The sequence below is a fragment of the Rousettus aegyptiacus genome, unplaced genomic scaffold (genome assembly GCF_014176215.1).
Source record: "Rousettus aegyptiacus isolate mRouAeg1 unplaced genomic scaffold, mRouAeg1.p scaffold_m13_p_5, whole genome shotgun sequence".
Taxonomy (NCBI): domain Eukaryota; kingdom Metazoa; phylum Chordata; class Mammalia; order Chiroptera; family Pteropodidae; genus Rousettus; species Rousettus aegyptiacus.
This window is the reverse complement of record NW_023416308.1, coordinates 11,823,039-11,850,508: the sequence shown is the minus strand read 5'-3', so window position 1 is coordinate 11,850,508 and position 27,470 is coordinate 11,823,039. Positions and strand designations below refer to the sequence as shown.

General features: G+C 41.7%; 1 protein-coding gene and 1 pseudogene across 3 annotated transcripts in view; one reads left to right on the top strand and one right to left on the bottom strand.

Moving 5' to 3' along the window:
* SPPL3 (signal peptide peptidase like 3) overlaps positions 1 to 19,365 on the top strand; it is a 96,188-nt gene extending 76,823 nt beyond the window's left edge. For all 3 annotated transcript variants that reach the window (XM_036220205.1, XM_016127154.2, XM_016127153.2), the window contains 8 exons: positions 2,079 to 2,198; positions 2,936 to 3,014; positions 3,907 to 4,019; positions 10,800 to 10,906; positions 11,302 to 11,465; positions 12,185 to 12,384; positions 13,345 to 13,454; positions 17,646 to 19,365. In XM_036220205.1, the coding sequence (XP_036076098.1) occupies positions 2,079 to 2,198; positions 2,936 to 3,014; positions 3,907 to 4,019; positions 10,800 to 10,906; positions 11,302 to 11,465; positions 12,185 to 12,384; positions 13,345 to 13,454; positions 17,646 to 17,717 (965 nt within the window). In that variant the 3' untranslated portion in view covers positions 17,718 to 19,365. The remainder of the gene's footprint in view (positions 1 to 2,078; positions 2,199 to 2,935; positions 3,015 to 3,906; positions 4,020 to 10,799; positions 10,907 to 11,301; positions 11,466 to 12,184; positions 12,385 to 13,344; positions 13,455 to 17,645) is intronic.
* A 7,408-nt stretch (positions 19,366 to 26,773) lies between these two features.
* On the bottom strand, positions 26,774 to 26,888 carry LOC118603112 (annotated as a pseudogene).
* Positions 26,889 to 27,470: the final 582 nt, after the last annotated feature.

Genomic DNA, 27,470 nt, shown 5'->3' with positions numbered 1-27,470 from the left:
TTGTGTGCTCACCACCCAAAGTCTAGTCTCTTTCCATCACCATGTATTTTACCCACTTTATTCTCTCCTTCTCTCCATCCACCTTCCCCTCTGGTAACCACCATACTGTTGTTTATGTCCGAGTTTGTTGGTTTTGTTTGTTCATTTGTTGCTTCCTGTTTTATATCCCATGAGTGAAATCATATAGTCTTGTCTTTTTCTGTCTCATTTATTTTCGTAGCATGATGATCTCAAGATCTATCCATATTGTTACAAATGGTGATATTTCATCTTTTCTCATGGTTGAGTAGTACTCCATTATACATATGTATCACATCTTCTTTATCTAATCGTCCATCGAAAGACACTTCGGATGTTTCCATGCCTTGGCTACTGTGAATAATGCTGCAGTGAACATAGGGGTACATATATCTTTATGAATAAATGTTATTCAAAATTTTCAGGCAGACACCTAGAACAGAGATTGCTAGGTCCTCGGTAGCTCTATTCTTAATTTTTTGAGGAAACTCCATACTGTTTTCCATACTGGCTGTACAGCTCCGCCAGCAATTTGTGAGGGTTCCCTTTTCTCCCCATCCTCTCCAACACTTATTTCTTGTTTTATTGATAATAGCCATTCTGACAGGTGTGAGGTGGGATTTCATTGTGGTTTTGATTTGCATTTCCCTTATAGCTCGTGAAGATGAGTATCTTTTCATATGTCTATTGGCCATATGTCTTCTTGGGAAAAGTTTAGGTCCGCCAATTTTTTAATTGGATTATTTGTTTTTGTTATTGAGTCATGTGAGTTTTTTATATATTGTGGATATTAGCCCCTTATCGTAGGTATTGTTTACAAATATCTCCTCCTATTCCGTTGGTTGCCCTTTTGTTGGTTTCTTTTGCTGTCTAGTGTCATTCTTTTGCATGTGGCTTTCCAGTTATCCCAACAATATTGGTCAAAGAGGCTTTCCTTTCTCCACTGCATATTTTTGGCTCCTTCGTCGAAAATTAGTTACCTGTACACATAACTCTCAATTCTGTTCCATTGGTTTGTGTGTCAAAAAGTCCCAAATGGCCAAAGTAATCCTTAGAAAAAAGAACAAAGCCAGAGGTATCACACTCCCTGACTTCAAATTATACTACAAAGCTACAGTAATCAATACAGTATGGTATTGGCAAAAAAAAAAAAAAAAAAAAGTAGACACACAGACCAATGAAAATTTCTTCTTTAGTTCCTCTCATGCACTTAATGATCTCTCAGCAGGGTTAATTTGGAAGTAGTAGCATACAAGACAAAATTAAGTTTTTCTTTTCATTCAGTGGTATTCAGATTTTGTCGTATTTACCTTTTCCACCAAGTATTCTATTAATGTTTCCAACACTGGATGCAAAACAAAACTTTGTGGGGAGTTTTCATCTAGGTCTGCTAACCCCCAGAGATTTCAGTTTCATTGATCTGGGGTTGGGCCTGGGCACCGTAATTTTTTTTAAGGTCCCTAGGTGATTCTGATGAGAAGCCAAGAACTGAGAACTGCTGTGCTAAATCCTGTTTGTTCCTTAAAATGTTCCCATAAAATAATTTTTCTGATTTGCTGTTTTCACATGTTTTGTTCTCTCTCTCTTCTTCCCATCCCCAAAGTCAGCCCTCAGCAATTATTGACAGTGGGGAAAGAGTGAACATGAATACATTAAATCTACAAATGAGGAGTAATTATTTTAGTTAGTGGGTTTAAACTACTTCTTTTACCAAGGCTATACACAAGACCACCAGTGTACTCAAATTGACTGAATTTTACTACCTTCAAATGTTCTTGATGTCATTTGTTTTTAGCACTCTGTCATCCAGATGGTTAGCACCAGGAAATAGTAGTTCAAGTCAACAAATATTTTTTGAGCAACTACTACAGTGAAGGCACAGTGAGGAGCAAGGAGCTCATAATCTCTTTGGGAAGGAAAGAATCAGAGGGCCTAGATAATCTATATCTCAATACTAATCCCTAGAACTGTCTGCATTTTAATGAGTTAATGGCCTCTAAAGTGCATGGCACAGTGCCTGTTACCTCAGTTGTTAATATGTCCTCTTTTCTCTCTTTCAGGTATCCAAACTATTGACTCTACCCAGGCCCTGTTCCTTCCAATTGGAGCGTCTGTCTCTCTCCTAGTAATGTTCTTCTTCTTTGACTCAGTTCAAGTAGTTTTTACAATATGTACAGCAGGTAATTGAATTTCTGCCTATTCTTAACATTAACATAAAAGTAATTTTTTTCACCTCTTTTAAATCATCATTCAAAAATTAAGATTTATACACCATGACATGCAAGTTTTTCTTCGTGAGTCTGGTTTTACTTCCCCTCATCCCTTCTTTGAACTATTTGACATGTCCTCACTTCAAACCTGCCAACATGGTCTGAACATAAGGCCAGGGGGTTGAAAATGTGTGAGCTTTGTAACAGCAGAGCAGGATCACTTTGGCTGTGGCTCCTTGTCTGATAGGTTACCTGCAGGTCTGGTTTAGCAGAGTGGTCATTGGCAGCCTCTGCCAGTGTTTCTGTAAATAGAAACACTGGTAAATAGTCAAGGTAATTTAACTGTCAGCTCTCTGATCAGTTCTTAAGCTAAGCAATGATGGAAATGTATAACATGAACAAAATGCTAGACTCATTAGGAGATTATCTCCTGGGTGCTATTTGTCTTTTCTGATTAAGACGGAGGAGAATGAGAAAACCTACCTACTTCAAATAAAGCACTTTTTTCTTTCTTTCTTTTTTTTTTTTTTTTTTGGAGTTATCTGTGCAAAGCTAAAGGAAGATATTTTTCTTTTCTAGTTAATTTTATTGTATCCACCTATTGACAGAAGTATTCTGGGAATGATTAAGCTATAAGTCATGCCATTTTTCTTATAATGTAAAAAAACACACACAACAAAATTTAACCATGCATTTTCTTTCTATAGTTCTCGCAACGATAGCTTTTGCTTTTCTTCTTCTCCCGATGTGCCAGTATTTAACAAGACCCTGTTCACCTCAAAACAAGTAAGGACATGGGATTTGCCTCTAAATTATGAACCTGTATATTTTTTTCTCTCATATTTGATGGCAGTATTAGAAGTCTACGTTTCTGGTATTGACTGGATCACACAATGCCAGAAAAGTGGAAAGTGAGATGTTCACTCTTCAAACCTGGAAGATAGTAGTACTTCCTTTGCACCTTTTCATACCAGAGGAAACAGACATCTTAGGAGGGTGGAATCATTATAATATGCTTCCTGCTCAGATTATTGAAACAGGAGAAGTTTTCTTTTGAAGCAATGCTTTCATTCGTTTACTGTTGAGATAATGGAATATGAAAACTATGATTGACTCAGACATTCTTTGCCTTTCATCTTTGGTGACATACAGTATAGACTAGTCACTTAGGTTTAATCCCAATATTCACATCTTAACTCCTCAAACTGTTGCTCCATGGAAACAAAATACTAATGGAGATGCTGTATGAACTTAGGAAACCATTCACTTGGGGCAGCTGATTTTCCCAGGAATTAGCGATAACCAGATAGATATACTATTTTATAAATATTCACCTTTGCTGAATGATTAATTTCTTCATCTTCTTTTTTTTCATAAGAATAGAATTTACCCTACACTTAGAATCTTCAAAGATTCATATTATCTCTTTAAACTTCTGAACACCCATGTTGGTAATTTGGGGAAAAAAGCATTATCAGTGGGTATAGAAGTATTATTCTCTGAGCTCTTTATAGTTTACTCCAAAAAGGTTAGAGTATTTTGGATTTCCAGGTATCTGGGTATTTACTCGTTGTTCTAATCTGGCCCTAATGATCACTAATCATGAAGAACTTAGGCGAGTTTGGTAATTGAATAAAATTTATTGCCCATTAGCCCATTAATGTTATGTGTTTTCCAGGATTTCTTTTGGTTGCTGTGGGCGTTTCACTGCTGCCGAGCTACTATCATTCTCCTTGTCTGTCATGCTTGTCCTCATCTGGGTTCTCACTGGCCACTGGCTTCTCATGGATGGTGAGTAACATGTGACAAGCTGAAATTCTAATATAGTTTATAGATAGTTAAGATTGTCCTTCCTTCCTTTACTGTTAGTAATACTACCTCTGATTATCCTCGAATTTTAGGTATCCAATATGTATCATTGGGTTTATTTTTGATACATGGTATGACCATTGAGTTAATTTTTATCCGCATTCATAAGATATTTTTAATAAGTCATTTTGAGCTGTAATTCACATATTGTACAATTTACCTATTTAAAGTATATAATTCATTAGTTTTCAGTACATTCACTAAATAGAATTGTGCACTTATCAGTAACAATAAATTTTAGAGCATTTTCATCACCCACCATCCAAAACTCATACCATTAGCCATCACTTCCCCATTCCCCCCAACCAACCAGGTCCCAGTCATTCATTAATCTAGTTTCTGTCTCTGTGAATTTGCCTCTTCTGGACAACGCAAAACCAAGGATGTCCTGCTCATGGTCAAATCATAAAGAATTTAACAAAAAAAATTTTTTAACTATTTTTTTCCATGTTCCAGAATAAGTTAATACAGTCTTAAGAAAGAGGAAATTTTAAACCCTAACGAAAACTAAAAACTTAGTCTTCTGTTTCAAGGGTTTTTTTTCTCATGAGTTAGTTTAACCAGTATAAGGATTTGAAATTTCTGTGTACCAAATTAACTAGTGGAAAAACTCTTAAGAAGCTGAATATTATCAGGGAACCAACTATAGAGTGAATTGCGAGCTCTGTGAAATTATATATGGCAAATGTTGTTCTAATCAAAGGTGATAATTACAGAAAAAGCACTTTAAAAAACATAGAAAACACATGCTGGTTATTTTTAAATATATTTTTGACTTAAGATAAAATTATAATGAAAAGATCAGTGGTTGCCAGCAGTTATGTGGGGAAGGTGTGACTATGAAGAAAGCACCTTCATAGTGCCGTATGCTGAGTGTGATGGTGGCTCTACACATCTGTTTGATGATCTTGAAAGTGTTAAACATATTTATAATTGTATAAATGTCATTTATTTGTGTATGTCATACATTTTTTGTCATAGTTGTTCAGTGCTTTTTTCTTCTTGAGTGCCTGTAATATACCAAGTATTGAAACTCAAAATCGTTTTCTCGAGATTACAGAGTGTTTCCTTCTAGACTTACATACGTACTTGAATGGGAAGGCAGAGTCAAAATCAGCAGTGCCTGGTCCATGTAGTAGTTCACCTTTGCTGATTTCTGACAGCCTTGGTCTCTTTTTAAGAATATACACTGCCTTCAGAAAACGTTTACTGTGATCATTTGTTTCAGCACTTGAGTGCCCACTGTGCATATAAGCATTCTGAAGTACACTATTAGAATTTTTACGTGGTTGTCAGAACTGGTAAATTTTGCAAATCTAGTATTAGTGCTTTCAGTATTCTTATGGATTGGTGTTTGATATTTCAGTGCTTCTGGAGGTGGATAAAGAGTAAGTTAAGAAAAAGACATTACTTCCAAAGTCACACATGTAGCTTGCCTGGCTCATAGTAGAAGGGTTACGCCTGTTCTATATATATTTGGTATTAAGAGTGATAAAGTGGGAGGTGTGTGCATTTGACTGTTCCTGAGATTAACTCTTGATTTCTGCAGAAGAACGATTTAACTAAAAGTAGTACATGTATAAGTTGAGTGCTTTTAACCCCACCTACACAAATGTTACATGAAGTGAGACAATGAAAGCTCCAGGTGTCACTGCTTTAACTAAATATAAAGCAGTGGTCACCTAACGTGGACTGATAGGTCTTGATGCTAGCAGCCTCAGAGTCCTCCAGTATGATGACAAGTGATGTTTAAAGTACCGTGAAGTCTCTTAGCCCCCGGGTGGTCTGAGGTTCTGTTATCCTACTAGTAACTTTTAGTGGCTCTGCTTTCATGGAACTCTGTTCATGTGTCCAGACACACATACCATTTATAGGCTTTGCTAAGGGTTTTAAGCTTACCCAACTGCCGACCCACAAAAGATCAGATCTCTCTCAAAACGGCAGGCAATCTGTTCTTTGTTTATACTATCATCTCTACCCCACCTGAGCACAGCATAAAACAGAAAAATACCCATTTACTAGTAATAAGCCACTAAGAAAGAAATGGTTGGCACAAAGGAAGATGACATCCTTTTCAAGATAAACTGATTTACACAGTCATCTGAAACATATTTTAGAGCAAGTCGGCAGAACTTTCTCTGTTGTACTTCTGCAGCCAGGGGGTGGGAATATGCTTGTTAGACTCACCAAAGGAAGAACAGGGTGAGCAGCTTTTTGTGAGATGTGCTAAAAGGGGCATTCCACCATGGAATTCTTTTCCTCTAGAGTCGATAGAAAATTGGCCATAAAAGATAAACTGTTTCCCCAGGGACCACTGTTAGAAATGCATTTCCATTGTGAAATTCACTTAATAGTTGAAATTTTTTTTTAGTGTTCAGCCGAGGCTCCCATAAACCCTACCTGGCACTAACTAGTAGACTTTTTCATCATTTCTTTCATCATTGCTATTTCCCAATATTTACTTACCCAGGGATCTCTTCTTCATACTAGTTTGTGAGCAAGAATAGTTTTCTCTCAAAAAAGAGACTTTGAGCTTTTAAATTTTTTCTTAGATTAGTGGTTTATGTGTTTAACTTGTTTCGTGCTATTACAGAAAATGTATATTTCTAGCCATGATCTTTAAAAAGTTCTGAAATGGTGTTCTTTTCTGACATGGGAATTGTCTTTCCAGATTTCTCTACAGAATCAGAAGTCATCTTGCAGGCAGTGATAATTTGGTAGTATTTAAATTAGTGTTTTTTAATTAAAGCCTGTTCTTTGAAATTGGAGTGAAAACAGAATGATAAATGTGGTCGTTTTAGAGCTAGGCATGAAGTATATTTTATATTTTCAGGATTATACTAAGAAGCATTAATATTAAGAAGGAACCTCAGAGTTTTCTTGAACTAAATGTAGAGCGTTTTTTTTAATCTGCTGTTGGATCTGGCAAATTAATCTTTTAAATTTGAGAAAGCTTGAATGAATTTGACCAATAGGTGGTGTGGTATGCTAGCTAGAAGCCAATAAATCTGTGCACACACACCTGGTGTTCAAGGATCATTGAAGCAGTTTCACAGTCTGCATCCCCCGACCTGTTCAAGGACTAAAAGAGTCTTGACAGATAGTCTAGTTCAGCCCCTCATTATATAGCACTTGCTACTAAGCTATGATTAGAAAATGTTCAATGCCAGAAATTTAGCAATTGATTTTTCTTGGTTTAACATGCTAGACTCTGGCACTTAGTCCGCATAGGGCTTAGCTATCCAGAGATCCTTTATCTTAGAAGCCAGCGCTGCTTAAGACCTTACAGGTTACGTAATCCTTTTCAAGAACATTTTAGCTCAGGTTGCTGTCATTGTCTTTGTACCTGGCCTTACTGGTTATGGAAGACAAGGTGATACAGAAATTGTATCAATAATATATTGAAAGTAATTATACCTAAATGGCTAAGATTAATAATTTACTTCCCTAACACTGTTGCTTAATTCACATTTAACCAGAGGCTAAGTTTGTTGGTAAAACTATTCAGGAGAGTCTTGGGAGTTTCTCAAGCAGCATGGAATGAGGGAAGGTAATCTTCTGTCTTTGTTTTGGCTTGGAAAAAGCCCTTCGGAGAGGGTAAGATTTTTCATAGTTACTTGAATGAAAGAATGAAGAAAAAGAGAGGCAGACTAGATGAGTATTGAGTGTGTTTCGGGAATAAGACAGGTGTGGCAATATTCATTTGTGGGTAGGAGCGATATTCACTCAGTAGACTTATATTAAAAACCTTCTGAGATAGTTAAAAGGGGTGCGTTCTGCCTCTTCATACATAGGACTTCACGTACAGTGGGGAGACTTGGATGGCATGGAACAAACAGAGACTCTGAGGCCGAGTCCATGAAGCACAGCACTGTTCTGTGAGTTGTGCCCAAGGGTGTGTGACTTTATGATAGATTTGATCCGTCACAGAGTAGGGAACCTAGTGACCTTAAGGCAGGAAATGATGTGAACTGATCTTTTTTATAATGGCAGGAAAGGGTAAGTGGGAGAAAGTGGGAAAAGACACACAGCAAACTGGGAAATATAGGGAAGCTGTGACCCAGGTGTACGGTAACAATAGAGCGGCACCCGGAATGGCTGCTGCACGCCGAGTGTACACGACAAAAGACCGTGGTAAACTGAAAGTGAACCCAGGGTTTCATTTCTGGGTTCATCTTTCATGTCGGGAAGATTCAGGATAGAGTGACACTGTCTAGAATGATGGAAAATTCTGTCAGTGAGCAGTTCTGTCTTATCCATGTTTGGTTTCACCCCAGGTGGGATAGGATTAGGGTAAGTGACAAAGCAGCGAGTGGATGTTTAGACCATGTGACCTGTAAAGGCTCCAGCTATTTTAGGATCAGTGAATGTATGGTAAATAGAAAAGTCCTGGAATGGACCCGTCGTCTGCACGTGTGAGTTGTGCACATACATTTGACCTCAGACGCCTGCCCTTTTGCCTCTTCATTGTCATCAGTTGGTCCTCTGACCCTCACTGCCTACACACTCCTGTCTCCGTCCACCTTAGGCCTTCATTTCTTCCTTTGTTCCTGTGGTGCTTTGCACTCCGTGTATTCATTTGGACGTTTCTGAACAGATTACCTCTTGCCACCCTACTGTCACCCAGCCAGCACTTCTGCCCAAACATGGATTTGACCTGTTCTGTGGTCATCAGTTACCAGGGACTTCCCACCCTCCACTGAGCACATTTGTTCTTGGAGCCAGCTTAGCTTATACCTGCCATTGTCCTGTTTCCTTATTCACAGTAGAGCCAAATATTTGTTTCCTAAGATCATTATAATGGGCAGTTCCATTATATAAAACTGTGTGTGGTCTGATTATATCATGGGCCTTAACTATAACTCTTAATGCCTTAACCGTCATATTTCAGTCATCCCTTTGTACCTTGAAGTGTTTCAATCTTTGCAAAGCCTAATTGACCCTAACTAGTTAATGCAGTTCATTTGAAATGACGTGAATTTGCATATACTTTACCAGTTTGGTTCTGTTTTTATAATTTTATTTAAAAAATTAAGACCCTAGCAAAACGAGCAGGAATTATGTCTTTACCACATCTTATCAAAATACTGTTGAGCTCAGTGGATGCTCGATAACTAAAATGACAAGGGGAATAAAGAATTTGTTCTTCCTAGTTTTACTGCTGTCCTTCCAACTCCTCTCTGTTGTAGGGATGGGAATTATTTTTCTCCTCTTTCATTTATGCAATACCATGCCCACAGTAGGAACTCATGAAATATTGGTTGGTGTGTCCAGCGCGTGCCAAACTGCTGTGCAGACAGACTTTGTTTTATTATGCTTGCTTTATTGAGCTTCACAGATGTTGCATTTTTTTACTAATTGAGGGCAAGACCCCCACACCAGCAAAAAGAATGTGATTTACTTTGTTGTGATACTCACTTTATTGTGGTGGAAACACACCCATAATATCTCTGAGCTATGCCTGTATTTGGCCACTTTGTTACATATATTGACAATTAAGTAATTTTGTTAAAATGGTATATGTCTGTAATGTGGCTTTACTTTAGAATAATTTGAAATGTGATGTTGATAGAACAGTTTTTCATTCATTCAGCAAATATTTATTGAATGCCTGCTATGTTAGGTGTTGGGGGATCCACAGAAAGAGTAAGCCATGGTTTCTATCTACTAGGAGCACCTCGTTTAGGAAATAAAATACTTGTACATAAGTAATCACACTGTTAAAGAATGGATAAAAAGAGAGATTTAAAGTTCTGTTGTATCACAAAGGAAAAAGAACAACTTAATCTGACTAGGTCAGGAAAGACTCCTTGAGAAAGAGCTTTTTGACCTGTCTCTTTAAGAGAGAGGATGCATTTTCCAGGGGAAGAAACCCAGGGCAGGGCCTGCTGTGCAGAGCGTAAAAGAACAGTAGGTGTTGAGAAGTGTGATCATATTTCAGTGGCTACAAAACAGAGCCGCAGGAAGCACACGCTGAGGGCAGGGGCTGCACAGTGGAGAATGGCCTCCTGTCCCTTCCTGCCAGTGCCTGGCCAAGTTGTTCCACTTTCATCCCACTTCAGCAAGAACCCACAGGAAGTTTGTAAGCAGCTACATGGCCTGATCAGTCCTGTATTTTCAGAAGAATGGAGAAAGAGCTGAAGACAGGGAGAGACCATTCATCTGCCAGGCCTGTTCTAAATTCCAGGGGACCATGCCTGCAAGGACCTTACATTTTAGTTGAGAGAAAAAAATGCAGCGTAGGTCACATTTTGAAAGTTGGTTTTTTGTTTGTTTTTTAAAGGCAAGGATAGAGAAAAATGAATTGCCAGAAGTGTCCCTGAATAAATGAAAGGGGATGTGATCTAGGGTGTGAGTTAACTTTAAGGGAGCAAGAATGATGCATCCACAGTAATGAGGGGAGGCAGGAAACAGCCAGGAGGTCCCGAACTGAGCCTGGCTTGGAGCTCTATCAAAATAATCTCCTGGGTCTTACACAGTTGAGCACAACTATAGTGTGAGAAAAGGGATTTCCCCAACTATCAGCGGGTCAAAATGAGTAAAGTGGGTACTTGGCACAATAGAGTGTAAATGGCTTAGACTGGGGATTTGAGCTTCTCGATGTTTGAGGGGACTCACAACTTTGTTAGGTTTATGAACTGAATAGCTTGTGGAAAGAGCAGATGAGCCTATACTTCATACTGACTGCTGTCTCCTCCCCAGCGCTGGCCATGGGTCTCTGTGTTGCCATGATCGCCTTCGTCCGCCTGCCCAGCCTCAAGGTCTCCTGCCTGCTTCTCTCAGGGCTTCTAATCTATGATGTCTTCTGGGTAAGTTTGGGTTTCCCTAATGCTGCTGGGTCCTCTGTGTTTAATTGGAATCTGAGTATCCAAAGTCTGGCTGGCCAGAGCGCCTCCCCTCTGAGAACACTCCCTCCAGCCCTGAGCTGTATGTGTTAAAAGGTGAGCATGCAGCTAACTGTCCAAGCCTTTGTTTCTTATAAATGTGTCACAGTAGATAGTCTGTATGTGGCTGTTAAGGTGGAAGAGGGAGCAGGCAGACAAGGTTCTTTGCCCAGAAGCAAAGCTTTTCTTTCCACTCAAAGCATGCAGTCAAAAAAGCATGATGTGTATTCTGAGGCTCTGCTCTTAAGGACAGAGAGGGCTGACAGTGAAATCAGGTTGCTTCCAGCTCCATCTGTTAAAGGTGACTCTCCGCTCGGCAGGTGTTTTTCTCCGCCTACATCTTCAATAGCAACGTCATGGTGAAGGTGGCCACGCAGCCAGCTGACAATCCCCTTGATGTTCTTTCCCGGAAGCTCCACCTGGGGCCCAATGTTGGGCGCGATGTTCCTCGCCTGTCTCTGCCTGGAAAACTGGTGTTCCCAAGGTAGGCCTGGTGTGTTACGCCTCATCGCATGACAGTGAACACACTGGGCCTCTGTTCTTTGATTAGTCTGTCTTTGTCATCAACATTCTGATCCCAGACTGGAAAAGGCTGTGAGTCAGCATCTCCATCTTACGAATGAGGAAGAGAATATTGACTTGCAAAGATTTATCACTAAGTGATCCAGGTGCTTTTTATTATTGATTAATGTTATCAAACAATCATGTGTTACTATTACCATATTTTATAATTGGCTGGAAGGAATTAGGAGATTCTGGATCTTTTTACTTTTAAGATACTTGTAAAAAGATGTCCTAATGCTAAAATTATACAGTCCCTGGTAATGCAATCTTAGAAAAATTAATGTGCTGCTTTAATCTCCCATGTCTGATAATGGGTGCTTATTTGAAGTCTCAGTGGTGATTGTGTGACAAATAGTGAACGGCTTGACACTTCTGGAGATAACCGTGCTTAAGCAGATCACTTGCAGTCACCTAATAGGCGCACCGAGGGGCTGGGTTGAGGACCTCTATTACCAATATGTTTGTGGCTTTTAATCTCCAAACTCATTAAAAAATATAGTATTGTTCAACCAGTAGAAATTTCCATCTACCACTCAGATAAGGTCCTTGGCTTCTTGAAAGGCTGACAGACTTTGCACAAGAGGAGGAGAAATGGGATTGTAGAGTGTGGCATTTCTGACATATGACACTACGTTTCAGCTCCACTGGCAGTCACTTCTCTATGTTGGGCATCGGAGACATTGTGATGCCCGGACTCCTGTTGTGCTTTGTCCTTCGTTATGACAACTACAAAAAACAAGCCAATGGTGACTCCTGTGGTGCCTCTGGACCCGCCAACATCTCTGGACGCATGCAGAAGGTCTCCTACTTTCACTGCACCCTCATCGGATATTTTGTAGGTAAGTGAGACCCAGAAGCTGCATGTGATCCCCTCGTTGGCTGTCCTCCGCCCCCTGGAATTAGACCTTCTAGCTGCAGATGCTGGATGGAAGGAGAGCAGTAACTGGTTGCTGTTATAAACAGCCACAAAGAAAAAACAAGGCCATGAGACGATAGATGCTCTGTCTGCTGGCAGCCCACTTCCCTGTCCACCACTGTGTCTGAAGAACACTGAGTAAGAGTGGGGTTCGGCCTCAGAGCCAAGAACACTTACCACATAAGGATCATGGGTCAGTCTGTGGGCTTAATTAAATCTTCAGCTTGAGCTTAATGAATTCATGTTTATTTCCCACTTTTAAAACATATTCCTCTTCATTTGTTCTGACTCTCCCTAAGTTAGTTTTTCTCTGGTGAGCTCACTTATAAGCAGACAGGAAGAGAAAGTTGTCATTGGGCTCAGAATAGTGGTAACGTGCCTGTACCTACGATGGCTACAGCACAGTGAGCCAAAAGGAACACCTCTGTGCCACCTCCTCAATATCAGCACTTCGCTAGTTTCACCGTACTTTGATATTCATGGGTTCCTTTCAGTCCAGAAACTGAGGGACAGGACAAATGCTGTTAGCCGCAGGCTCGAAGAGGTGAAATGCCTAAACCAAGGTTACATAGGTCTTAGAAGTAGCAGAGTTGGAACTTAAACCCAGGTCTTTTGCCTCGAAGTCCAACATCACAGGAGACAAGGAGACTAGGCACACTGAGCGCTGAAGTGAGGACTTGAGCCTGAGCACGAGGTGGGTCTTGGGCCAGTCACCGGTCCTTGCAATTCTAGGTTTTTTAAAGCTGTGTTGTTCCATGTTTCTTTAACTTCTCAATCAGAGCATTTCATACCTAAACGTTGGATGAAATATGTCATGTTAGATCTATACAATTTCAAGACTGCCAATATGCATCCAGGTAATAGAGGTTCTCTCTCCTTATAGGTCTCCTCACTGCTACTGTGGCATCTCGCATTCACCGAGCAGCCCAGCCTGCCCTTCTCTATTTGGTGCCATTTACCTTATTGCCACTCCTCACGATGGCCTATTTAAAGGTGAGAGAAGCAGTTACAAACTTGTGAAAGCAATAACTTGGCTTTGATCCTGGACTTGGCTATATATTCTACTTGCTGGAGGTGTTTCTGCTTAAGCTCCTAAGCTCTTAACAATAGGGTTTTATTCTTTTGTTTTACTAACCTGATATTAGCAACCTTTACCAGATTTTTGCAGCCACTGGCAGAAAATGCTATATTGAGTCAGACCACCACACCACCTGCTCTTGGAGAGTTAACTGAAATCCCGAGAGCCCAGCTGCAAAGGCTTCTGGCTCTTAAAAGCAGCACCCTGTTGCTACCTAACAGCTCTTTTAATGCTCTGCATTAAAGCTTGGAAACAGGAGCAAGGACAAACAACATGGTGTCACTATACCCACCTGGGCTCCAAGTGGCTGCCCGGCACATAAAGCCTCCATAGAGGTCTTTCCTACATGGGACCGCTAACGGTACAAACCAAGAGAGATGCTAGGGAAGACTGGAGAGCAGTGGGAGTTCTCTGGAGTCTGAGGAGCCAGTGAACGCCACTGTTTACATCCCCTCTACCTTTATAGGGTTGGGGGGCAGTGTTAGGCCTGTCTGCACAGTCTCCAAAGTGTGTTCCCAGACACACTGCTCGAGCCCATTTCTGCCTGAACAAAGGGAACAGCAGGGCATTGTTACACACACCTGGCCTCCCCTCGGATCCTACTGTCCTGTTGTCCTGTCAAAACCACCCTGAACACAGTGCACACAGGGCCTGCTTCTACATAAAGCCACTTTTCCAAGACTAGAAGGATTCATACAAACAGAAAGCCAAACAAAGTGAAAAGACAATGCTGTCTCTCAAGCGAATAAGAAAAAAATACCTGTAGAAATGGAAATAATTTGCCTGATAAAGAATTCAAAGAAACAATCATAAGATCCTCACCAAACTTGAGAGTAGAATAGAGAACTTTGGGAGAACTTTAATGAAGAGAAAGAACCAAGCAGACCTGAAAAAAACATGTTAGAGGAAGTCGTCCTGAGATTAACGCAGAAGAATGGATCAGTGACCTAGAAAGACAGACTAGTGGTAATCAACACAGCAGAAATTTTTTTTTAATTATTGGATAATTTAAGGAACCTCTGGGATAACATCAAGTGCTTAAATATTTGCATTATAGGGACCCCAGAAGGAGGAGAAAAGAACAGAAACTTTAAAGAAATAATAGCTAAAAATTTTCCTCACCTGGGGAAAAAAACAGACATCCAGATCCAGGGAGCACAGAGACTTCCAAACAAGATGAACCCAAAGAGACCCACACCAAGGTGTAGTCTACGTAAAATGGCAAAAGTTGAGATCTCGAAGCAAGAGAAAAACGAGTTAGAAAGGAAACCCTGTAAGGCTGTCAGCTGATTACTTGCCAGCAAGTGACAGGGCTTCTTTAAAGTGCTGGAGAAAAGGAACCTACAACCTAGAATGATTTACTCAGCAGGGTTATCACTCAGAATTGAAGGAGATAGAAAAGTTTCCTGGACAGGCAGTAACTAAGGGACTTCATCACCATTAAACAAGTTTTACAAGGGATGTTAAAGGGCCTTGAATTAGAAAAGGAAAGGCCACAACCCAAAATAACAAAATATAAGTTGGGAAAACCTCACAGGTAAAGCCAAATATTCAATAAATACAGCAAAGTATCGAACTCAAACTATAATAAATAGAAGATACACAACACAAACATCTAAAACATGATATCAGGAACATAAAGCATGTAGTCTTTATTCAAACTTAAACACCTGTCAGCTTAAAATAGACTGCCAAAGATAAAAAGAGTGATATACATAAACCTCATGGTAACCACAAACCAAAAACCTACAAAAGATACATAGAACACAGAGAAAGGAACCTAAATAAAACACTAAAAACAGCAAGGGAAGAGATGAAGGAAGGAACAGAGGACAGCTATAAAAACAGCAACATGGCAATAACTACATACCTATCAATAATAACTTTAAATGGATTAAATGGTCCAATAAAAAGACACAGGGTTACTGAATGGATTTAAAAACATACTGCTTACAAGAGACTTCAAATCAAAAGACACAGACTGAAAGTGAAGGGATGAAAAAAGATATTCCATGGAAGTAGAAATAAAAAGCTGGAAGAGCAATATTTACATTAGACAAAATCAACTTTAAAACAAAAAATGTGAAAAAATACAAAGGACATTAAATGATTATAAAGGAGTCAATCCAAGAAGAGGATATAACAATCATAACTATCTATGCATTCAACATAGGAGAACCTAAATATATAAGAATAAATGACTTTAGTAAGGTTTGCAGGATAAGAAATCCGTTGCATTTCTATACACCAATAACATGATCAGAAGAAATTAAGAAAACAGTCCCATTTACATTTGCATCAAAAAGTATAAAATACCTAGGAATCAATTTAACCAAAGAGGTGAAAGACTTATATACTCTGAAAACCATAAAACATTGAAGAAAAAATTGAAAAAGATACAAATAAATGCAAGGATATACCATGCTCACAAATTGGAAGGATTCATATTGTTAAAATGTTCTTACTACCTAAATATGCAGATTCAGTGCAGTCCCTATCAAAGAATTATACAGTATCACAAAAAACCTTAAATAGCTAAAGAAATCTTGAGAAAGAACAGAGTGGGCGATATCATGCTCCGTGGTATTGAACTATATACTACAAAGGTACAGTAATCAAAACAGGATGGTACTAACATTAAAATAAAAAATTACACATATATGTATGTATGTATGTATGTATCAGTGGAATACGGAGCTCAGAAATAAATCCCCACTGATATGGTTTGTTAGTCTACAACGAAGGAGCCAGGAATATACAGTGGGACAAAGACAGTCTCTTCAATAAGTGGTGTTGGCAAAACTGGACAAATAAATGCAAAAGAAGAAATTGGATCGCTTTCTTAAACCATAAACAAAAATAAATATATTTAAGATTTGAATGTTAGACATGAAACCACAGAACTCCTAGAAGAAACATAGACAGTAAATTCTTTGACATCGCTCTTAGCAATATCTTTTTTGATGTATCTCCTCAAGCAAACAAACAAACCAGATGGGACTACGAACTACAGTTTTTGCACAATGAAGGAAACCAATAAAATGAAGAGACAACCTACTGAATGGGAGAAGATATTCACCAGTGATAACATTTGATAAGGGGTTAATATCCAAAATATATAAAAAACTCATACAACTTAACACCAAAAAAACAGTCCTTAAAAAATGGGCAGACCTAAATAGACATTTCTCCCAAGAGGTCATACAGATGGCCAACAGACATATGAAAAGATCTTCAACATCACTAATCAAGGAAATACATATTAAACCACAATATCACCTCAAAGCTATCAGAATGGCTATCATCAATAAATACCAAGTGCTAGCAAGAATGTGGAAAAATGGGAACCCTCCTACACTGTTGGTGGGAATGTAATTAAGTGTAGCCACTACGGAAAACAGTATAGAGATTCCTCAAAAAATTAAAAATAGAGCTGCCATACATCTAGCAATTTCACTTCTGCGTATTTATCAGAAGAAAACCAAAACATTAATTTGAAAAGATACATGTACCTCTGTGTTCATTGCAGCATTTCTAGTAATAACCAAGATATGAAAGCAACCTAGGTGTCCATCGATAGATGAATAAAGAAGTGGTATACACACACGTGATGATTTTTCAGTAAAAAACAAGTCTTGCCATTTGCAACAACATGAGTGGACCTAGAGGGTATTATGTTAAGTGAAATAAGTCAGAAAGACAAATACCATACAATTTCACTTATATGTGGAATCTCAAGTGAATACACACATTTTAGAATTAGGATATTATTAAAAACTAGATTTAGAGCATTATCTTACAAGATTTCTGACATCCCTATTTTACAGATGAACAGACAGAGAAGTTAATTTGTCTAGATCATCTGACTCACACTTAACTGTATACTAGAACTTATACTAGGATAGAGTTGGTAAAAAGCCCTTCCATGCCAAAGGGGCCTTTAAGAGTTCTTCTAGTGACTTCAAAGAATGGCAGGTTACTTTTCAGTGAAACATTTGAATGTTGATTCTCCACCGAAGCCATCTGAGATCAGGAATCAGAACAGACTTGTGGGTACGTATGCCTCGTGTTTAAACCTGTAACTTAGTAAAGTTCTTTCTTCCCAGGGTGACTTACGGCGGATGTGGTCTGAGCCGTTCCACTCCAAGTCCAGCAGCTCCCGGTTCCTGGAAGTATGATGGATCACAGAGTGACCAGCATGGCCATCTTAGTCCTTTTCTGTCAACGCGTGGTTTTGTTTCCTCTTAGAGTTGGCCTGGTACTCAGAGATGTACCTGTTTAAGGAACTGATGTGGGACTGGATTTTGCGTTTGCAGGGGGCTTGTTTGCAGGAGCGAGGTGCTGGAGCCCTGCCTGGTTCCTTCTCTTCCTGACGTAGAGGTGGAGCCCTTCCTGACCTGACAGGCCCTCCCAGCACTCCTTCCTCCCCCATTTTTATGGATCTGCACCGGACTATTACTGTGGGGGATGGAGATGTGACTGTTTAAAACTGACAACAGCAAGGAGTCGTTCTGCACCTTTCAACACTAAAAGGATGAAAACATGAGCAAACTGAAGGTTCTTCAGTGAACCCACCAGAACTTTGGGACCAGTTTCCTATGGAGGACTCAGCTTCAGAGAACTGAGACAGAAGCTTTTCTGTCGTTATATTCTTTCCTTTTTTTGGATTTATTAAATATTTTCTGTGGTGTGAAGTGACTTATTAAATCCACAGACATTGAGTGACTTCTTACAGCATACACATAAGAACCGTAAGAGTTCATGTCCACCCAGATGTGTTGGCAGTGAACGAGGGCACGGTTTTTATACATACACGCGCGCGCACATATATATGAATAAACAAAAATTAAAATCTGCTAAGATCATGCTGTGTAGCAGACAGGGGCTTGCTGTAATTGTTAGCATGTAGAGCCGTTTACTCTGGCTTTCTTGTATATGGATAAGCTGCTGTCTTTCCCTCCACAACCGAACGTGCAGTTAAAAACCAGTATAGTATTTGTACTGATATACTCATGGACTTTAGGGGACTCTCATTTGGTTTTGATCAGTGTAGCAAATTAGGGATGAAAAGGTAAAACATTTGGCCCTATTTTTGTTTTTACAGGCTTCTCCCTTGCAGGATTTTAGTACTTTCTTCTGAACCGATGCATGTATTATAGCAGCAGGTGTCTTTGTGCTTTCTGATCATAGTAATGTACTACTTGTAAATACATTTTTCTATTTTCTATTTTTTTGTATTTTTTTTTTTTTTTTGGCATTTTGTTTCATTGATGTGCTGTATTTTCCATGCCCTCACTCCTTTAAGAAAAAAAAGGAAAAAACAATTGTCCTTGCTGTTGTGATTATAGTCTTGGTTTACCTGTGGTGACAACTGGGTATTGGGAACAAATGTCAGGTGCCCCTCTGAGATACACCCTACATTCCAGGAATTGCAGAAGGAGCGAGCTGCTCTGGGCCATTAGAGCCTGCCGTGGGCCGTGCTGGAGAGCCAGCCTCTCGCAGTTATGAGTATGAGTGATCGCTGGCCCTGTCCAAGCGGCCCCTGCCCGCTAAGAACTCACCCACCGCTGGGAGGCACGGAAGCCTGGAACTGACCTGCACACTCGACAGCAAAGGTTGGCGGAGGGTCCGTGCCCTGGCTTCGCCCATGATCAGGTGACCCACCTGTCTTGACCTCTGTGGTCACGTGTAATGTGGTTGCCACACTTGAAGGCACAGTGTATAGAGCTCTCATGGTGAAACAGGATGGTACGTTCCTCTGTTGTGTCTTCAAATCCTGCTGGGGGCTATTTTGTTGTTTTTTTTTTAATAAATGACTCCTTTCTAGCCTTTGTCACCTCATCTTCACTTTCGGTTGTTGGTACCAAACAGAGCTCCCATCACCTCCTACCTGTTCTGTATTCCAGAAGACGGATGGCAAGACTGTCTGTCCTCAGGCAGGGTCGCCTGCAGCTCTGGGTCAGTCGTACAGATGGAAAAGAACTGAAGCCTCTGTCGTCCACAGCACTCAAATGACCTCCAGATGTGGTGACCCAAGGGGGTTGTGCACTCCCCGCTCCTCCGCCCTCCTCCCTTCTTGGCTCTGGGGATGCCAGCGGCTCACCGTGTTGGGGGCAGGGGAGTCCTCCAAAACGACTCTGATTAAGGGCAAGTGCCAACAACTGTTAGAATACTATCCTGGCAGTTGGTCATTCCAAGTTTTCTCATTTTACTTTTCATAAACTAAGTTCCAGACAGAAGGAATGTAATTTTTTGTTAAGCTCACTTCCATGCCAGTTCAGGGAGGGTGGATACCCACACAGAGACCCCTGAATGTAATTTGCATTCCAGTTGTTAGTCTTCAAAGCCCTTAAACTTTTGCAAAGGAACTGCAAATATTTTAAATGAACACTAGACTATCCTGTTCTGGAAGCAGTGCCCTTTGGATTGGGGCTGGCGGGACCGCAGCTAAAGCGCATGCTCTCATTTTCTTCCCCCAGTCTCCCCCTCCCCCTGCCTGATATGATACACTGTGCCCTCCTCCTCTTTTCCTGGTTTCTCGGATACTCTGAGTTTGGTTTTTCTAGAAAGTCTTGCATTAGGCAAGGCGTGTACAGAGTTCTGGCAGGGACCCCCTTCCTTACTGGTCTGAGGCTCTTCCCCAAAGAGACTGCCTGTCGGAACTCACAGTAACTTCTTTCTAACCTGAGCTAATAAGGATATTGACACCAAAGTTTATCCAATGCCTCGCATGTTGGTGTTATTCTAGCTTTTACTGCCTAAGAGAGCTATATAGCTTCCTGCGTAGGAACAGTTCAGACTGGGAGGATTGGGGCAGGGGCAGGCCACTATCTGAAACGCCTTTGTAACCCGCCGGCAGAGGCCTTGGCTAGTTCAGCAGGTAAGTGACGTTAGCCTCAAGAAAAACAAAAGGACCAGTTCTCTGTAAAGGCGGAGGGAAGGCAGTTCTGTTTTGCCAATAAAGTGCTGAAAACAGAATCTGCCGTGTCTGCATGGCAGCGCTCAGTGCCAACCAGATCTGGTGCTGTGTGCAGACACTGGGGTTTTGTGAAGCCTAACATTTACGTCAGAGCCTCAGAATGCAGCGCTTCTGTATGTACACGAAGTGCGCCCAGCAGGAATGTCAGCTGCGCACTTCTGCACAGAGGCAGGGTGGGCGGTGCAGGCTCTGAGGGAAACCAGCCCCTTCTGCTTCTGGTCTGCCAGCGCGCACTGGCCCGGACGACCGCCGCCCTTCACTAAGTCGCGTTTCTTTGGCAGTTTCCAACGGCGAAATCACCGAGAACAAAGGCTCTGCCACAAAGCTGGGAATGGGACTGGGGACTCGGGCCTCTTCCCTCTTCTGGGAGGGACGAGCCAGGGGAGAGTATTTTAGATCTAGAAAGTATTTCCGTGTCTCTGCAATGTATAGACTGCTTTCTATTTGCAAGACACTTGTAAATGGAGCCTCTCCCAGAACGGGACACTTCCCACTTCTTGTGACTACGTCATCACAACGCGTTTCCTCTTTTCCCGTCCACTTGAGGTTGGTCAGGTTTCAGCTTAAGCTGTGTCAGGCCCTGGGTGCTCCAGTGAACAAAACCAACCGTCCTGACCCTGCCCTGGCGACCGAATGAAAGGGTTGCTTTAGCACACGCGACACGGGTCCCCCACACGCCGGGTTACTCAGCGATGCAAGCACCGACCTCGAGTGCCATCGGGGCTTTCTGTTCACGCACGACTCTGGCGCTTGCTGTAAATAGCAAAGCTGGGAATGCTGTTTCTCAGGCCTGGGTGCACCTAACACAGAAGGTTGAGGGCAGGGGCTGGACCATTGGTGGCCCCTGCTCCTGAAAGACAAAGGCCAGCACTTGACCAAATGTGTGACTGACAACTGAACGAAGCACCAAGCACACTGACCTCTACGGAACACGGTTCGGAAGGAAGTCTTGCGACCTGGCGCCAGCAATTTGCGGGCGCTTTAGAGCAGCGATTGCCTCAGAGCTCTCTGACACGCCAGCTATGAAAAATTCATATGGCAGACTCAGCTCTGGTTCACGGTTCCCTTTGTTTGAGCTCTTCCTAGGCAGTTTCTTAAGTTCCAATAAGTCTGTCCCCTATTCGGTAGCATCTGTAAAACCTGCCACTGGTTCTCAGGTGAACGGAGGCCTGAGGGGTCCTGAAATAGAGGCCTCTGAGAGCTGGCTCCAGACCCCATGGGGTCTGGGATTCTCACTAGATCCACAAGACAAAGGAATAGGCGTCGTTTCGGGGGAGGAAACAAGACTTGAAACAGAGACGGGAGATCTGCCAGGCTGTGGGCCCCGGGCTTCTGCCTTGTGAAGAATGCAAGACAGGAAGTGGGTGTCCAGAAGACAAAGAGATGGAGAGAGGGCAGCAAGGCGGCCACTGGCCAGCATTCCAGCCTCGGGTCTCGGTGCCAGTTCCTCTGCCTTGCCTACAGACTTGCTTCAGGCAAGTTACTCAGCCCCCTGGATTTTCTGGGGTGCAGCACGTGTACCTAAGTTATAACCTTCATAGTTGAAGCAGAAACCTCATTTCGAAACGGAGGTTAAAGACTTGCTAGTACGGGAAAGCACAGTCCTGGCCTCTAAGGTGACAAAGCATTCTCGGAATGCGCCAGGGCCTGGCCAGCTTGACGGTAGTAGACAGTGCTGCCTTCCCCAAGGCTGTCAGCGGGCTGGGCCAGGAGCCCCAGCCCACCCAGCGGCTCTGTGGATGGAGAAACACCCGGACCCCACTCACCCCACCTTCCTTACCCCTCACTGTCACCTTCCACTGCCCGGGCCCTCTCGATGTGCACGTGGGGCCCGCCACTGATCGTCACCTAGTAGGTCTCCCTACTGCCACCCGGCTCTCACCATGGTCCACTCTGAGCTGTTTATCCAGCAGTCCCACCCCCACCCTTTTGCTGCTGTGGCCCTGGAGGAGGGAGATGGCTTGGGCTAGGAAATGAGAAGAACCGACGGAACGTGCGGCCACGCTGGACGTGGAGGGTGGGACAGTTAATTGCCAAAACTGAGATAACAGAGGAGAAGAGTTCTTTTTTAGCCAGTAGAGCAGCTAAAACAAACAAACAAACAAAAAACGGGAGTCTTAAGCACAGAAATGGTATTTAAAGCCTTGGGGAATGTACAAGACGGTCTCGACAGTGAGAGGTAGGAAAATTGCTCCCATCACGCTGTGTGTGTGTGTGTGAAAGCATCTGTTAGCACTTGTCCCTCGCACAGCCACGTGTGACCTCGGGGTAGCGACAGAGCCTCTCTGAGCCTTAGTGCCTTAATCTGAAATAGGGATAAAGGTACCTTACTTTAAAGTATCAAATAAATATTAAGTACTACTAAAATTCTATTCCACGCACTATCTACCAGTCTTCATGGAGTTAGAATACCGTGAAAATAATCAGATTTAAACAAACACATCTGTATCATTCGAACGACCATACCTTCTCCAACGCTTCCAGTCATCGCTAAGGAAACTGGTTATCACTCCCTGTTGGAGGGGTGAAGGGAGGGCCGGCACTGAATCTCAGTCTAGGCTTTCCAAACAAGTGGATTCTGCAGAGACAACTGGCTCTTCGCCAGAAGCTGAACCCAGCCCGGGGTCTTGACATCTTGCTGTAACACGCTGAAGAACTTGGTACAAAGCGGGGATGATGGTCAAGCGCATGTAGGTATTTCCCATGTCAGTGTGTCCTGGGACGTCTGAGCGGTCCCTCTACCACCTCAGTTCCGCCGAGAAGGCCCCGGCCAGTGCGCACACCCTGGTTGGGTTTAAGGCGCAGCCTCCCAGAGTCCTTAGCGCCTTCTCTCAGCCTTTCTTAACAGGTCACTTTAGGCCAATGAGACTGAGCCGAATGCTCACAACAGAAGCCTGAGCCTGCAGAAGGTCCTGAGCTTGCTCTTGCAGTTACTCAACTGGAGTAGGTTCTACAAATTGGATCCTTAGCATTTTGATTGCTTAATGCCAAGAGTATGACTTCAAACACAATTCTGCAAACAAATGATATTTTTTTCTATACTTCTGATCTTTTCCCACAATAAGTGCTCCCTCTCCCCTCTTTTACTTTGGTATACTTGAGAGCTCTGCTGTGTGTTTTGAGTGAAAAGGTAACTGCTACACTGAGAAGCTACCTTATCAGTCTATCTGAGGGCCTGTGTTAGTCCTCAGTCTTTAGGTTGTTCTTGAACACAGTTGGATCCAAAGACTGAATGGACTGAACTCCCAGCCTATTTAAAAACAGTAGTGTCATTCTAAGCTACTTGGCTCAGGTCGGTTCACAAGACAGGAGAGGGACAGGAGCCAGGCCAAGGGCAAGAGTGGACTTGAGCACAGCATTCTGACAGCATTCTGAGGATCCTCTATCCCTTGCGCCACGGTACCACTGATGAAGTAGATTAACAGCTGCTTGAAAGACACTATCCCGAATGAGCAGAGGAACAGCCTGATGGTAACGGTGTGGATAGCCCTGACGGTTGTCCTCGGCCTGGCCCTATCCAACCTTACTCTCGATAATGTGGCTGAGGACACAACCCCAAGGCCTAGCAAATTTGAGGAGGACATGAAGAAAGGAGAAGGAACATGACCATGATCCAAAGAGAGCTCAGAGGGCTGAGATGGGGTCAAATCCAACACACGGAAAGGTGATGGAGAGAGCCCCAGCGAGCGACGGCCGGACATCAGGAACCCCTCGCAACAGTCCTTCAAGGGAGGTGCTTCTACCATCACCGGGTTCACAGACCTCACCAAGCCCCTGGACCACCGACTGGTAAAAGTGGCAGAATAAGCTCGAAACACCAGCCTATGAGCTTAAGCGTTATACACCTCCTCCCCATCCCAGAATTACAGGCAGATGTCACCCTCGGAAACACAGATAAGTCGTTAGACACTCCAGGATAACTCGCTGGCCAACGAACTCCAAAACATTTAAAATCTAGCTGCTGCTCGTAGCAAATAAAGATTTGTTGCAATAGCCTCTGCCCTGGTCCTCTCAAATCGGGTGTATAGTCTACATCGTGGGTCAAAATGATGGTCGGTCATCCCAGATTTTTAGAAAAACCTCATGATATGATCTAGGTAAGGCAGATTTATTATCCAGTGTTTCAAGGTCAGCCAATTTGGCCCAGGCCTTCCTGCCTCCAGAGCCTGAGGTCATTGCCCAGGTTATCAGAAGGTAATCACACTCAGGTTTTGTAGATAGGTCTTGTTTGGCTTACACGAAAGTTAGGGAGTTTCTGCAAACAGGGAAGGACTCTGTGAACGATGTTGTTGGAAGTGGGGGTCGCCAACCCTGTGAGGAGACAGGGAAGGGCTGGAGTTTGGCTGCCTGAGCCTTGTGCTGACTCAGCTCCCCAGAGAGCCAGGCAGAAACCTTTGTCCCAGTAAGGCTATAGCAATGAGGCCTACCACTCACTAAAAGAGGACTGCCTCACACAAATCAGGAGTCCCTAGGAGAGAGGGACCAGGATGCATGCCTCCCAGCAAGCCAGGACCAAACAAATGGAAACTCTTCAAGGTATTCGAAACAACCAGATTTCAGTGCTAAAATTATGAATCCCCCACTGCTGTCATTAAAACAGTAAACCATGAAAACAACTGTCAACTGCCGTTCTGATCTCCAGTAACGGTGGGCTGTAAATCAAACCAACCTTCCTGCTATAAATAACTTAAAAATATAGATATCTTTTGAAAAGCAGTGGAGAGGGTTCTGCTAATGGTAGAGGCACTTCTATTCACCAATCCTCCCACAAATGACAACTATAAATTCTCAACAAAACACACACAAAAAAACAACAATGTTAAGGCAGTGAAGAGCGACCAAACAGGAGAAAACTGAAAGGGAGTTGACAGTTGGAAGGGAAGAGCACTGAGTGAATTACCAATTTTATGGCTTTTTGGCACCATGTAAAGTATATAAAACCGACAGAAACCTGCAATTTTACTGGCTTCGATAACCAAAGGAAAGAGTTCAGAAGGAACCCAGCACCTCAAAAGTGAGGGAATAAACCCCAGAAACAGGTAGGGAGCTCCACCTTCTGTGTATAAGCTCTGCCCAAATCTGTGACCCTTAACTACACACTACAGGGCAGACTTCAGCCAGCTGGAGGAACTGAAGAGAATTTCAGCACTGCCCACCACAGGGGAATTGATGCTTTAAGTCTGAGTTCAGCCAAATGAACTGCTTGCTTAAAAAAATTCCTCAGAATTTTTACGATGTATTATTCACAATATCCAAGATATAATTCAAATTACTATACATATAAAAAAAAGTGATCCATACTCAAAAAAAAAAAAAAGGTATTTAATGGAAACTGACTTTGAAATGACCCAGATGTTAGAAATAACATTCAAGATTTTTTAAAGCAACTATTATAATCATACCCAAGAATGTAAAGGAGAAATGCTTACAATGAACAAATAAAGATTGGCGGCAAAGAAATGGTAACGAAAAATAAATAAATGAAAATAAAAATTCTAGAACTGAAAAATAGAATGCCTGAAGTAAATTCAATAGATGGGATTAATAGCACATTGAAGATGAGAGGTTAAAGAATGATTAAGCTTGAAAAAGTGGGGGTTATAAGCCTTTTCTGTAAAGGATCAGATGGTAAATACTTTTGATTTCATGGGTCAAAGGTCTCCATTATGTGCAATGTAAAAGCAGCCACAGTAAATGCATGGGGATAAACAGATTGGACCCGGTGTTGTCCAGTTTCTCAAGCTCTGAAACAGAGCAACAGACATCTAATCTGAAGAAAATGATCAGAGCCTTACTGATGAGTCTAACACACACATAACTGTAGTCCCAGAATGAGGGGAGAGAAAGAATCAAGCAGAAAAATTGTAATTTTTCCAAATTCTGGAAAAGTTCAAGAGTCACAGCAAACCCCAAGCAGAATAAATACAAAACCACGTCTAGAAATTTCAGTCTAACTGCTGGAAACTAAAAATAGAAAATCTTGAAAGCAGCAAATAAAATTGCAAGATACAAAATCGATACACAAAAATCTGATGTTTCTATATACCAATAAAAAACTATCAGAAAGAGAAATTTTAAAAAATCCTATTTACAATTGCATCAAAAAGAATAAAATACCTAGGAATAAATTTAACCAAGGAGGTGAAACCTACAATATATTAATGAAAGAAATTAAAGACAACACAAATAAATGAAAAAATATTCTGTGCTAATTGATTGAAAGAATATATACATATATTTTATTATTATTATTTACGCCTACAGCACCTATCTTCCTAGGTGGTCTCCCATCTAAGTACTAACCAGGCCCAACTCTGCTTAGCTTCTGAGATCAGACATCAGGCTTGTTCAGGGTGGCATGGCCATAGACCATAGACTGTGGCTCCACTGGGGTGTGAACCCAGGACCTTCTGCGTGTAAAGCAGACCTGCTAACCACTACACTATGGAACCATGTCCTTTACTGAAAGAATATTGTTTATGTTTATACTACCCGAAGCAACATACAGATTCAATGCAATCCCTATCAAAATTCCGATGTCATTTTCCACAAAAGTAGAACAAACAATTCTAAAATTTATACGGAACCATAAAAGACCTCAAATAGCCAAAGCAGTTTTGAGAAAGGATAAAGCTAGAGGCGTCACATTCCCTGATTCCACACTATATTACAAAGCTATAATAGAACAGTATGGTATTTGCATAAAAACAAACACGTAGATCAATGGAACAGAATAGAGAGTCCAGAAATAAATCCACATATATACAGTTAATCAATTTACAACAAAGGAGCCAAGAATATACAATAAGGACAATCTCTTCAATAAATGGTATGAGGAAAAATAGACCATTATATTATACCATACACAAAAATTAATTCAAAATGGATTAAAAACTTAATATAAGACCTGAAACCATAAAACACAGTGGGTCAGGTTCTTGACATAAGTCCT